Source organism: Phyllostomus hastatus, unplaced genomic scaffold (genome assembly GCF_019186645.2).
Source record: "Phyllostomus hastatus isolate PE091 unplaced genomic scaffold, TTU_PhHast_1.1 phas_scaffold_317, whole genome shotgun sequence".
NCBI lineage: Eukaryota > Metazoa > Chordata > Mammalia > Chiroptera > Phyllostomidae > Phyllostomus > Phyllostomus hastatus.
The window spans coordinates 6033978-6048947 of NW_025334023.1; the positions used below are offsets into that span (position 1 = coordinate 6033978).

At 39.5% G+C, this 14970-nt stretch overlaps 1 protein-coding gene across 1 annotated transcript in view; it reads right to left on the bottom strand.

Moving 5' to 3' along the window:
- The window catches only part of INTS4 (integrator complex subunit 4), a 118342-nt gene that overhangs the window by 73223 nt on the left and 30149 nt on the right, over positions 1 to 14970 (bottom strand). Inside the window, exon 5 of the mRNA XM_045818356.1 lies at positions 11564 to 11670. Within this exon, the coding sequence (XP_045674312.1) occupies positions 11564 to 11670 (107 nt within the window). The remainder of the gene's footprint in view (positions 1 to 11563; positions 11671 to 14970) is intronic.

Consider the following 14970-nt stretch of genomic DNA (forward strand, 5'->3'; position numbering starts at 1 on the left):
GTAATTCCATACTGCCTTTCACAGTAGCTGCACCAATCTGTATTCCCACCAATAGTGCACACTGATTCCCTTTCTCCCTTTTCTCCAATTCTCACCAACACTTGTTGTTTGCTGATTTACTGATGACACCAATTCTGACAGGTGTGAGGTGACATGTCATTGTGCCTTTAATGTGTATTTCTCTGATTAACATTTTCTGTTGTATTCTTTGAGAAGTGCCTCTTCAGGTCCTTTGCCCATTGTTTAATTAGATTGTTTCTCTCTTTGGTGTTGACTTTTTAAGTTTTTTATAAATTGTGGATATTAACCCCTTATCAGATGTGTCATTAATGAATACATTCTCCCATTCAGTGGGCTGTCTTTTCATTTTGTTGGTTTTGTTTGCTGTACAAAAAATCTTTACTTTGATGTAGTCCCATTTGTTTCTTTTTTCTTTTTTTATTGATTTCAGAGAAAAAGACAGAGAAAGAAACATCAATTTTTTATTCCACTTATTTATGCATTCATTAGTTGCTTCTTGTATGTACCCTGACTAGAGATTGAACCTGCAACCTTGGAATATCAGGACGACACTCTAGCCCTGGCTGGTGTGGCTTAGTGGATTAGGCACAGGCCTGCGAACCACAGGGTTGCCAGATTGATTCCTAGTCAGGGCACATGCCTGGATTGTGGGCCAGGTCTCCAGTGCGGGTAGTGCAAGAGGCAACCACACATTCATGTTTCTCTCCCTCTCTTTCCCTCGCTCTAAAAATAAATTTTAAAAAACAAATAAATAAAAGGATGACTCTAACCAACTAAGCTACCCAAACAGGGCTGTTTATTTTTTCTATTGTTTCCCTTGCCCAGGGCAACATATCAGAAAAATATATTGCTATGAGAAATGTCCGCAATTTTTTTGAAGATCTTATTTATCTATTTTAGAAAAAGAATACGGGAGGGAGAAAGAGAAGGAGAAAAACACTGATTGGTTACCTCTCATCTGGGGACCAAACTCACAATCGAGGGATGTACCCCGACTGGGAATCGAACCTGTGACCCTTCTTCACCCTGACGGTCAATGCCCAACTTAGTTACACCGGTCAAGAGAAGAAATGTCTGAGATTTCACTGCCTATGTTTTCTTCCAGGATTTTTATGGTTTTAAAGGTAATCTTTAAATCTTTAATCCATTTTAAGTTTATTCTTGTACAGTGTAAGAATGTGGTCTAGTTTCATTTTTTTTTTTGCATGTATCTGTCAATTTTTCTAACACCATTTATTGAACAGATTATCTTTACCCCATTGTATGTTTCTGCCTCTTTTCTCAAATGCTACTTGACTAAAAAGGTGTGAGTTTATTTCAGAACTCTCTATTCTGTTCCACTGATCTATATGTCTGTTTTTATTCCAGTACCAGGCTCTCCTCATATGAATCTCATCTGCTGTGCCATCCAAAGACCAGGGTAAGTGGCTACAAACAAAATTATTGTGCCTTGGCACTTTAAGAGGGAGCCTCTGACTCTAGAAGACTCCTGTCTCTCCCTGATGAACAGAAACGCTATTGCTTTTTTTTTCTTTCTTTTTTTTTTTTAGATTTTATTTATTTTCAGAGAGAAGGGAAGGGAAGGAGAAAGAGAGGGAGAGAAACATCAATGCGTGGCTACCTCCCACGTGCCCCCCACTGGGGATCTAGCCTGCAACCCAGGCATGTACCCCAACCGAGAATTGAACCAGCAACCCCTTGGTTCACAGGCCCATGCTCAATCCACTGAGCCACACCAGCCAGGGCTGAAACTCTACTGCTTTACAAAGTCAGATCTTATGTGGGCACCTGTTTCCAGCTCTGATGATCTGGGCTGGGTATCCTTGCTTGAGATTTAGACCCTACACTTCTCAGAGGGAACCCCCACAAGCTGAGATATCCCTTCAAAACCTCAGCGACAGGTTAAGTGTGGCCAGCCCTTTCTGAATCTCCATACTTCCTACTAGTTTTGATGTAGTTCTTCTGTAAATCCTTGGTTATTAAGACCTCTTCAGCTAGTAAGACCTCTTCAGCTAGTGTGCAATTATTCAGGATGACCACTCTATAATTCAGTTGCAGTTCCAGTCTATTCCTGGGAGGAGGTAAGTGTGGCTTCCACATACTCCACATTGAGACAGATAGGAGGCACGGCGATGTGGAATGGCTGTTCTCACACCCAAGCATGGTGGATAAAAATCAGGAGGGATATCTCAGCTTCACAGATGCCTACCGAAGAGCAAGAGGTCCCAGCTCCACACCAGCCTCCCTAGCCCAGGGTTCCTGGCCCAGGAACAAAGTCCCCATAATTGCTGGTTGTAAAAACCAGTGGGGGTTGGGTCAGCAGAAGAAATTGAGGGATTCTCAGGCTCTCCTCTAAAGGGCCTTGCACCACACACAAACTTCCTCAGATTCATTCCACCTGAGCTCCAGCACCAGGTCAGCATCTTGAAGGGCACTAGTGGTAAATGGAAGGAATTGAAGTATCTGGCATCAGAATAAGAGCTGGGCAACAGCTTCCTCCCAGTCTGAACTGCAGACAATGGTCATGGTACCTTTTCTGAGCCCTCTCCCAGACAGAACCACAGTGCAACAGCATCAGATCTAAATGTCCATCACCCTGGCTTGCATGGTGAGCCCTGCCCTGACGATTACCTAAGGGACCTCCACATCTAACTTATGGGCCCACCCAAGCTGGTAACAGTGGCTTTTCCACTGTTGGAGAAAGGGATGGGCTAGAGACCTTCCTAAATCCAATCAAACAAGCAACAGCTAAGCCCTCCCTCCCACCCCGTACCTCTTACTGAGGGGCTCCAGGCCCAGCACTAGCAGCAGCCGTCTGCAGATTGCTATATAGCTTATGCCAAAGAGCCCCAGAGAGAACACAGGTGGAGGCTGACCTTGGTCTGTACCACCTGGGAAACCCCAGAGCCTGCAAACCTAGTGGACAGTTAGAGACCATGTCAGAGCACCATCCAACCACCTCCACAAGCCATGGAGGGAGGTGGTGGCTGTCCAGGGGTCACAGCCAGTCCTATCAGCTGACTGGACTAGGTATATCCTGCCCATTGACCTGCTGATAGCAGTCAAGAGAAGGGAGTTCTCATCTACAAGAGAAGGGAGTACTCAGCCCGCACAAAGGGCATACATCAAGTACAGGGCTTGGGTGACAGGACAGGCTGGACCCTACAGGACACCTCGCCATGCTGCCAAGACAGGGAGTCAAAGCAGCTCTACCTAATACATAGAAACAAACACGGGGAGGCTGCCAAAATGAGGAGACAAAGAAACATGGCCCAAATTAAAAAAAAAACAAAAACAAAAACAAAAAAAAAAAACAGAACAAGACTCCAGAAAAAGAACTGAACAAATGAAAGTATATAGAAAATATATTTTAAAAGAAAGAACTAAACAAAATGGAAATGAACAATCTACAGATGCAGAATTCAAAGCACTGGTTATAAGGAAGCTCAAGGAACTCAGCAGGTACTTCAACAGCATAAAAATGATCCAATCAGAAATGAAGGAGGCACTAATTGAAATGAGGAAAAATGTATAGGGAATCAACAGCAGAGAGGATAAAGCCAAGAATCAAATCAATGATTTGGAACATAAAGAAGAAAAAGACATCCTATCAGTACAGCAAGAAAGAATCCAAAAAATTGAGGACAGTGTAAAGAGCCTCTGGGACAACTTCAAACATTCCAACATTCGCATCATAGGGGTGACAGAAGGAGAAGAGAAAGATCAAGAAATTGGAAACCTACTTGAAAAAATAATAAAAGAAAATTTCCCTATTTTAGTGAAGAAAATAAACATACAAGTCCAGGAAGCACAGAGAGTGCCAAACTAGATGCAAAAAGGTCCACTCTAAGACACATCATAATTAAAATGCCAAAGATTAAAAGTTGGGAGAGTCTTAAAAGCAGCAAGAGAAAAGCAGGTAATTTCCTACAAAGGAATTCCCGTAGGACTATCAGCTGATTTCTCAAAAGAAACTTTGCAGGCTAGAAGGGATTTGCAAGAAGTATTCAAAGTAATGAAAAGCAAGGACCTACAACCTAGATTACCCTATCCAGCAAAACTATATTTAGAATCAAAGGGCAGATAAAGTGTTTCCCAAATAAGGTAAAGCTAAAGGAGTTCATCATCACCAAACCATTACTATATGAAATGTTAAAGGGACTTAAGAAAAACAAGATAAAAACAATGAACATTAAAATGGTAATAAATATATAACTAACCAATTGAATCTAAAAAAACTAAGCAAACCAGCATAACAGAAACAGAATCATAGATATGGGGAACATCAGGATGGTGGCCTGTGGGGAGGGGGGATCTGGGGGAATGGGTAAAGAGGTGAGGGGATTAAGAAGTATGAATAGGTAGTTACAAAACAGCCATGGATATGTAAAGACCAGTATAGGAAATGGAGTAGCTAAAGAACTTACATGCATGACTGATGGGCATGAACAAAAGAGGGGGAATCACTGGAGGAAGTAGAGGGTGCTGGGTGTAGGGGGAGAAATTAGGGCAATTGTAATAGCATAATCAATTAAGAAAAAGAGAGAGAGAGAACCACGGGTCTTGCTTTACTGCCATCTTAAATTCTAATATAATGTGCTCCTTTCTAACCATTTCCTATTTCTCTGGCTTTTCCCACCCACTCCTCCTTCCATTCTCTTTGCCTAATCAACTCTTGTACACGTTAAGATCTTAAAGTCTAAGCTGAACTATCCCTTTCTCTGTAAAACCTTCCCTAATTAGGTTAAGTACCAACGACCACACCATATCCCTATTTAGGAGCAATTAAAACAATACTAGTTAAGAAACTTTGCCCTTATCTTTCCCATTTGACAAATTATTTCTTTGAAAAACCAAGTAAGGTAACATCTATTACAGAATGATCTTAATACTCTCACCCCACTTTTTCTCCTCCTAGCAACTTTTATACCTCAGTTACTTCTGTTATTCCAAGAAGCATAGTATAATATGTTATATATCTGTTCCAAGCCTGACTGTTGGCTAATGACTCCTTAAAGGTTGTAATCTCATTTGTCCAAGGAAGATATACAAATGGCCAATAAGCACATGAAAATATGCTTATCACAGATGAAGGCGTAGGTAGATACACTGTGCCTCCTAGAACAACCAAAAGAAGGACAACAACAAATTTAAAAACAAAAAACAACCAGAAATGACAGGAAATTGAACTGTATGAAAGACCGACAACCAAGGAGTTCAAGAAGACATATTCATCCAGACCGGTAGGAGGGATGGAGATGGGCAGCCAGGCCAAAAGGACTTGCGGCAAGGCAGCAGCCCCACATTCACATGCAGATAAACCTGGAGGAACAACTGGGAAGCCAAACAGACCTTGAAATTCAGGGTTCCAGCGAGGGAAATAACACCTCAAAGCCTCTGATTGAAAACACCTTGGGGGTTGAGGCGGCAGTGGGAAAAACTCCCAGCCTAACAGGAGAGTTCGTTGGAGAGACCCACAGAGTCCTAGAATGTACACAAGTCAACCCACCTGGGAATCAGCACCAGAAGGGCCCAATCTGTAAACCGGCAGAGAGCAGAGCAAGAGGCAGTGTTCCCTCTCAGACGCCTCCCCAACATACAGTGTCACAACCCAGTGATGTGGGTTGCCTCTCCCTGGTAAACACCTAAGGCTCTACCCCTTTCTGTGTAAAAGGTGTGCTGAGACCAAAAAACAAAAAAAGGCCCAGATGAAAGAACAGATCAAAGCTCCAGAAAAAATACAATTAAGCAATGAAGAGATAGCCAACCTATCAGATGCACAGTTCAAAACACTGGTAATCAGGATGCTCACAGAATTGGTTGAAAATGGTTGCAAATTAGAGGAAAAAATGAAGGCTAAGCTAAGTGAAATAAATGAAAATGTACAGGGAACCAACAGTGAAGGGAAGGAAACCAGGATTCAAATCAACACTGTGGACCAGAATGAAGAAAGAAACATTCAACCAGAACGAAATGAAGAAACAAGAATTCAAAACAATAAGGAGAGGCTTAGGAACCTCCAGAACATCTTTAAATGTTCCAACATCTGAATTATAGGGGTCCCAGAAGGAGAAGAGAAAGAGCAAGAAATTGAAGAATTATTTGAACAAACAATAAAGGAGAACTTTCCCAATCTGACAAAGGAAATAGACTTCCAGGAAGTCCAGGAAACTCAGAGTCCCAAAGAAGTTGGCCCCAAGGAGGAACACACCAAGGTACATCCTAATTAAGTTACCCAAGATTAAAGATAAGGAGAGAATCTTAAAATCAGCAAGAGAAAAGAAGACAGTTACCTACAAAGAAGTGCCAATAAGACTTTCAGCTGATTTCCCAAGAGACCTTACAGGCAAGAAGGGGCTGGAAAGAAGTATTCAAAGTCATGAAAGGTAAGGACCTACATCCAAGATTACTCTACCCAGCAAAACTATCATTTAGAATGGGAGGGCAGATAAAGTGCTTCCCAGATACGGTACAGTTAAAGGAGTTCATCACCACCAAGCTCTTATTATACGAAATGTTAAAGGGACTTATCTAAGAAAAAGATTTAAAAATATGAACAATAAAATGACAAACTCACAGCCATTAACAAGTAAACCTAAAATAAAAACAAAAACAAACTAAGCAAATAACTAGAACAGGAACAGAATCACAGAAATGCAGATTATATGGAGGGTTATCAGTGAGCGGGAAGCGGGGGGAAAGGTACAGAGAATAAGTAGCATAAATAGTAGGTAGAAAATAGACAGTGGGAGGTTAAGAATAGTATAGGAAATGTAGAAGCCAAAGAACTTACATGTATGACCCATGGACATGAACTAAAGGGATGGAAAGCAGGTGGAAGGGGGTGTGCAGGGCAGAGGGGAATAAAGGGGAGGAAATGGGACAACTGTAATAGTATAATCAATGAAACATATTAAAAAATAAAGAATAAATTTAAAAAAGGAAAATATGCTTATCATCACTAGTCACTTATCATTACAAATCAATCAAAACCACGAGATACCACTTATACCCATTAGGATGGCTAGGGCCAAAAAAGAAAAGAAAAAATGTTGGCTAGGATGTGGAGTAATTAGAACCCTTGTGCATTGCTGGTGATAAGGTAAAATGGGTACAGTCACTGTGAAAAACAGTATGGCAGTTCCTCAAATAATTAAAAATAACATTACCACATGACCCAGCAAATTCTACTTCTTGGTATATACCTGCATTGGTCTGCACTGGCTGCCATAACAAAATACCACAGGCTGGGTGGCTTAACAAACAGGAAGTTATTTTCTCCCAGCTGTGGAGGCCAAAGGTCCAACAGGTGCCACCAAACTGGGTTCCTAAGGAGGGCCCTGTTACTAGCTTGCAAATAGCCACCTTCTTGCTGTGTCCTCACAGGGCCTTTCCTATATGCACACATAGACACAGTCTGGTCTCTCTTCCTCTTCTCATACAGACACCCACCAGTCCTATTTAATTAGAATGGGCCCTTTGGCTTCATTTAACCTGAACTATGTCCTTAAAGGCCCCATCTGAAAATACAATCACATTGGGTCAGAGCTTCAACGTCCAAGTATGGAAGGGCGCAATTCAGTCCATAACAATACCCAAAAGAACTGAAAGCAGGGACTTGAAGAGATATTTGTACAATCTTGCTCACAGCAGCATTATTTGCTATACCCAAAAGGTGGAAGCAACCCAAGTGACCATCAATTGATGAATGGATAAACAAAATGTTTCATATACATATAATGGAATATGATTCAGCCTTAAGAAAGAATGGAATTCTGACACATTACAATGTGGACAAACTTTGAGGACATGTTATAAACTAAATGTTTGTGTTTCCCGAAAATTCTTATGTTAAAATCTAATCCCCAGTGTGATGGTATTTGGAGGTGGAGATTTTGGGAGGTGATTAGGTCACGGGGATAGAGCCATCATAAACAGGATAAGTGCCCTTATAAAAGAGACTCCAGAGAGCTCCCTTCTCCTACCATGCAAGGACACAGAAGACAGCCATCCATCATCCAGAAAGAAGGCCACTGCCAGACACCAAATCTGCTGGCAGCTTGATCTTGGGTTTGTCAGCCAGAAATGTGAGACATAAAGGTTTAAGTTAAGCCGCCTTGTTTTTTTAACAGTATTTACAGTGTAAATATTTAACAGTATAACAGTATATTTGTTACAGCTGCCCAAACAGTAAGGTCATTGCTAAGTAAAATAAGCCAGACACAAAAGAGTAAATATTACATATGACAGCAGTTATATGATGTACCTAGAGTAGTCTAATTCATCAAGTCCTGACATAAAAAGGTGGTTGCTAGGAACTGGGGCAAAAGGGCAATGGGCAGTTATGGTTAATGGGTACAGTTTCAGTTTTGCAAACTGAAGAGTTCTGGGAATAGATGAAGGTGATGGTAGCACACAGTTTAATGCTACTGAACTGTACATTAATATGGTTATTAATGGTTACTATGGTAAATTTTATGTCATACACATCCTTTCTCCATTCATCGGTATTAAAATCAACTGACAAAAGACATACAGGTTTATTTTTGGACTCTCAGTTATATTCCATTGATCTTCACAGCTATCTTTATGCAGTACCCCATCTTGCTTACCGGTGCTTTGTACTAAGTTTTGATATCGGCAAGTGTAAAGACAAACTTTTGTTGTTCTTTTTCAAGACTGTTTTAACTATTTTGGTTCCCTCTAAAATGTTACCTTTAAGTATAAGTTTCATACTTCTCTTGCTAAATTTATTAGTATTTTATTATTTTTTATGCTATTGTAAATGGGTCATTCTTTATTTCATTTTCATATTGCTCACTACAAGTATATAGAAGTACAACTGATTTTTTTGTATATTAATTTTGTATCCTGCAACCTTGCTGAACTTGTTTATTCTAATAGTTTTGGGGGATTCTCTAAGATTTTTTATATACAAGATCACGTTATACGAATAAACAGGGATAGTTTTACTTCTTCCTTTCCAGCATGGCTACCTTTTGTTTCTTTTCCTTGCACAACTGCCCTGACTATTAGGGCCTCTAGTATAATGCTGGAAGAAATTAAGGGAGACATAAGGACATACTTATTTTATTCCTGATCTTACATGGGGAAAGAATAGTCTTTCATTATTAGTCTGATGCTGTCGGTTTTTCACAGAGACCCTTTACCAAGTTGAGGAAGTTCCATTCTACTCTCAGTACCTTTAGTGTTTTTGTACTGAAATGTGGTTGAATTTTGTCAAATGCTTTTTCTATGTCTATTGAGATAATCATATGGTTTTCTATTTTTATGGCACACTACATTAATTTATTTTCAGACATTGAACCAATCTTGCATTCCTGGGATAAATCCCACTTGGTCATGTGTATAATCCTATTTACATATTGCTGGGTTTGATCTGCTAGTATTTTGTTAAGGATTTTTGCATTCATGTTCATGAGACACATTGGTCTCATTTGCTTTTCTTGCAATATCTTTGTCTAGTTCTGGTGTTGGGATTATACTCACTTCAGAGAATGAATTGGGAATATCTTCTCCTCTTCTAATTTTTGGTAAAGTTTGTGAAGAACTGGTATTAATTCTTGTTGAAATGTTTGATTTGAAGACATCTGGGCCTGAATTTTCTTTGTGGGTAGATTTTTGTTTTGTTTTTCATTACTAATTCAATTTCTTTATTTGTCATCAGTTTATTCACATTGCATAACAATTCATTTAGTACAAGACCTTTCTTACAAGCACAACCTCACAGGTATATATGAGGTATGTCCAGTAGGTATCTAGCCACGTAATATGAAAAACAGAGACATTTACTGAAGATACAAGAAACATTGTCATAGGACAATGACACCTCAGTCCCCTTCAGAGTAGGCACCTTGGGACCTCACACAGTTCTCCCAATCATCATCAATATGCCCTGTCATATTTTCCTGAATTGCATCGATGGTCTGAAATCTCTTCCCTTTCAAAGGTGATTTTAGTTTGGGGAAAAGCCAGAAGTTACAGGGCACCAAATCTGGGCTGTTAGGGCACTTGAGTCACCTGGGTGATTTGATGTTTTGCCAAAAAATTCTGCAACAGAATGAGGGTGTGTTGTCATGATGAAGCTGTCAGTCACCAGTTGCCCACAGCTGCAGCCTTCTGAATCATCTGAATTGTTTCCACGGAGGAATGTTCAAGCTTAATGAAGAATTTGATGCAAATTCATTGCCCTATCACTTAGTAATTTTGAAGGCAACGGCCAGAGAGTATACATGCTCATTCAATGGCATCCACTGCCCACAATGATTAGTACAATGGAATCATCATTGATTACACATGCGCATTCTAGTCCACTCTCATTGGCTGCCAGGTTACATCAATGTTGTGCAAACCGTTCTCTTTATATTAATGGTTCGACTTTTTCCAGACAGACCTCATAAGTACATTCTCTCACACTGAGATATACTTATTCTCTCAGTACAATCCCTAGTTTTTTCCACTCTGGCTCTTAATGTTGTCAAAGTGTTTTATGTTTGTTTGTTGTTGTTCTCTATTAACAAAACTAAAACATTCTTTTCTGAGTTCAGAAATTGTTTTTTATTTTATTTATTTACTTTTATAGAGGGGAAAAGAGGGAGGAAGACTGGGAGAGAAACATCAACGTGTGGCTGACTCTTGCAAGACCCCCATGGGGAACCTGGCCCACAACCCAGGCATGTGCCCTAGACTGGGAATAGAACTGGCGACCCGTTGGTCCACCAGCCAGCACCCAATCTACTGAGCCACACCAGGCCAGGACAGAAATAGTGTTCTAATTCTATGAATATAATACTGTGTTCAATTCAAACATACTTGTCTTGTTATAACCTCAATATCAATTTATCACAAAGATTAAAAGTAAAACCAATTCTACAAGCTTTAATAGGTATTGTTATGTACAAAAAGCAGCTAATTAAAAGCTCCAAATTAAACCAAAAGGCACAACTAATGTGTGTCCATTTCTTTTATAATCTGAAAAAAGAAACTTAAAAAAACCTTTCCCAAACACTTGTGTGGGTCTAGTTGATCTGTTTATTGAGTCAACAAAGCATAACAAAAAGAGCATGGGCTTTGGAATCCAGAAAAACCAGAGTTTATACACTGGTTCTGCAAGTTCCTACGTATGAAAACCTGGACAAGTTAAACTCCCAAAACCTCAATTCCCACCTTTATAAACAGGGATAACAGTACTTACCTAAAGGACTGTGAGGAACAAATGAAAAACTAAATATAAGGTATCATAATAAGCAGAGTGGTTATATTTGGCACAGTATACACAGTAACTAATATAATTCTTTTCATTTTGGGGGGAATATTTGGAAGTTAATTTTACAAGAAATTACTCAACTTCATTCCTAATCCAACATCAAGAAACATCAAAATGAGACAGCTCTTAAAACCTTAAAAAAATCTTTGGCAATTCTCAGTTACAAATTGACACTGTAGATCTAAGCAGTTCTTGCAGCTCTTACCAAAACTGTTCAGGAAAAAAGCAACCATGTTTCTACCATTTTACTCTTACCTTGCAGGCTACATCAACTAATCGCATCTGGATAGATTGATTCTCTGGGAGCTTAGTGCCAATTGCAAGCAAAGTGTCCAACAGTTGAGCTAGGACTTGATGAGACTCTAGAAAGGAAGATGGAAAGTTGTGTTACAGAATTTCAAAAGGAGATCACTACAGAAACTAAGTTTACTTGGATAAAGAATGTATTTTTGTCAGCTATTCGTTAGTTGTTTCCCCTAAACTAAGAGCTAAGTTCCTCAACAGATCATATCTAAATACATGAGTCCTCCACAGGTGGGCCATATTGCTCCAAAAATGTTTAGTGCCTGATTAATGCAGGGCTTTTCAGTGCCTTCAGGATAAAGTGCAAATTCCTTAGCAGGGCCCACATGCATACACACACACACATATGCACATACATACATACATACATACATACTAGTCCCTCTACAATGTGCAGCCCTGGCTACCTTTCTAGCCTCATCTCTTTCAAGCCTCCTCTCGCACCCCTTTTTCCAATTACTTAGATTTCATGTACCACTATCTTTGCTCAGGACAAGTTCCCTACCTAGAATGACTTCAGCCACACCCAACTCCATTCTCAACCCCACTCCTCAGGGAGCACCTGCTAAATCTTGAAATGTCACCTCCTGTATGAAGCTTTTCCTGTTTCCCAAGAATGGACCATTTCCTTCTTAGTGTTTCCAGTGCACCCTCTACATTAGCTCTTAACACTTTACTAAACTTACTTATTTTCATATCCAATTAACCAGGAAACTGAAAGAACCTTGAGAGCAAAGAGTGTTTTTTATTCACCTCTGTATTCTCAGAATCTAGCATGACTCATTATATGCCCAATGAATGTTTAATAAATGGGCAAAAAGCCAAATCCAAATAAATCAATATCAATCATCTTAGCCAGATTCTCTTCTTTGTTCCAGAATATGGTTCTTATAATGCTAGTGATATACAAAAGGATTTTAGGTGGCATTCTGATCATCGTTTTTATATGAATAACCATATATACACTTTAATGTACATAATAAAAACCACTGTTACTATCTATTGATGTCACATGTCACTAATTTCCTTTTAATATAAAGAGCCTCTTTAATTTTATTTTTAAAAACTGTCCACTTAAGAAAAACGTTAAGTAAACCATAGTACAGATGTGAAGCAAATATGTGAAAAGTGGTATGCCTGATATACAAATAACTAAAGCTCAGAAAACAATGGCTAAATCATCTCTTGGTAAGACTTCCAGTTAAACATAATAGATTGAACACATTTATTTATCACTATGTTTTCTAAAACATCATTAACATTAGAACAAAGAAATTAAAAGGTATAAAGTTGCGAATACAAAGAAAATAGGAGAATAAAGGTAGGCAGAGGAGAAAAGTTGATAAATCTTTTCAAGGTAGAAAGCAGGTGATTTGCAACAACATGGATGGACCTAGAGGGTATTATACTAAGTTAAATAAGTCAGTCAGAGAAAGACAAAATGACAAAATTACTTACATGTGGAATCTAAAGAATAAAAACAAACAAACAAAACAGAAACAGACTCATAGATACAGAGAACAGACTGATGGTTGCCAGAGGGGAGTGGGATTGAGGGCCTGGGTTAAAAAAGTGAAGGGATTAAGAACTACAGATTGGTAGTTACAAAACAGTCATGGGATATAAAAGACGGCATAGGAAATATAGTCAATAACATTGTAATAACTCTGTATGGTGCCAGGTGAATTCTGGAAATATCAGGGTGAACACTTTTTAAAGTATATTACTGTCTAACCACTACACTGTACATCTGAAACTAATACAAAATAATACTGAATGTAAGCTGTAGTTGGGGAAAAAAAAGCAAATGAAAACCTCTTTGGTAAAACTGAGAAATTTAATACTAAATAACTACTAAGAAAAATGTCACTAATTCTAGCCATAACATCCCAGGAAGATTCAGGAACCGGAGAGTTAAAAGAAAATGTAAGACCCAAACAGGGAAGAGGCAGGGATTTGAGGCCTCTTAACAACACAGTTGGATGCTGGTCTCCTTCCTATCCTACACAGCCAAGTGACCATTAAAACAGGAGGTTTATTCTACATAGAAACTGGACCAGAAAAGATCCAGTTAGGAGGATATTATCCACTGAAGACAGAGGAGATATCAGGATGAAGAGATCAGAAGATAGTCAAGTACTGATGACAATCCCTCCTTCTCCTGAGACCCCTTCAGCTGCTTTAGCACCAAATGCACAATAGCTAGGCATTTCTCTGCCTTCCTAGAAGGAGAGTCATGAACTTCTAACTGGAAAACTGATGAGTGGAAGGGTCAGGCCAGTTTCCCAGTCCGCCAGACTGCTCAAGATCCAGCCAGGCCAGTTTTCCAATCTGATGGACAGCTCATGACTCAGTTATCCCAACTTGCTTGGTAGCCCACAGATTAATCAAAACTCTCTCCCACCTCCCACAACAGACATCTGGCGCCAGCCACAATGGCCAGTGGTCAGACTGCACCCCCCCCCCGCCCCCCGTACCTGGGAACAGCCCGCCCTTTACCTAACTCATAGTCCTGGCTCACATCCTGGAACCCTGAGGCACCCTCATGGAAGAACAAGAGAATAACCCCTCCCCTATACCCTCACAAACCCTGCACTTTTCCTTTAAAAGAAACCATTCCTGCCTCCCCTCGGGGCTGCACAAGATCTGGACTCAGCTGCTATAAACACAGCATCAAATAAAGGCACTTGGATCAGATCATCCGGTTCCTCCCACCTCTCCTGCATTTCTAACTTCTCGTGGATGTCTAACAATGAGCCCCAAGGAAAAACACCAAAAGACTCTACTAAACTCACAACCCTTAACTAAATCTATGGCTTAACTCTAAGCCACAATAATAAAGAATTACTTTAGCAGTCATTTTATCTCCCTGGAGTTTATCTTCCTTGGCTATGAAATAAAGGGCTTGAATTAGATGATCTCTATGGTTTCTTTCAATTCTATCTTCTATGAATCTAGGTAGGCCAGTAACTGGAAACTAGTAAAGGCCTTGATCAAATCTCTTACAATTAAGTGAGAAACAGACTCAGAATACTTAACAAAAAGTTAAACAGTTATTTCTACATATACTGCATAATTTGAGTCTCTTTTAAAGGCTAAGATATTTGCAACAAAATTAACTCCCTCATAATGTTCTATTTTGGAGGTAAAGTGCTTCAGTTACACCATGGTCTATGAGATAGGGCACTACACTAAGTTCTCAGTTCAGCCACTTCTTAGCTTAATGAACTCACTTAAACTCACTTCATCTTTCTGGGACTTAGTTTCTGTCATCTTCAAAATAAAGGATTTAGACAAGATAATTTCTGTAAGGCCATTTATAGCTCAAAAAGTCTATAGCTCTGAAATTCCCAATCTTA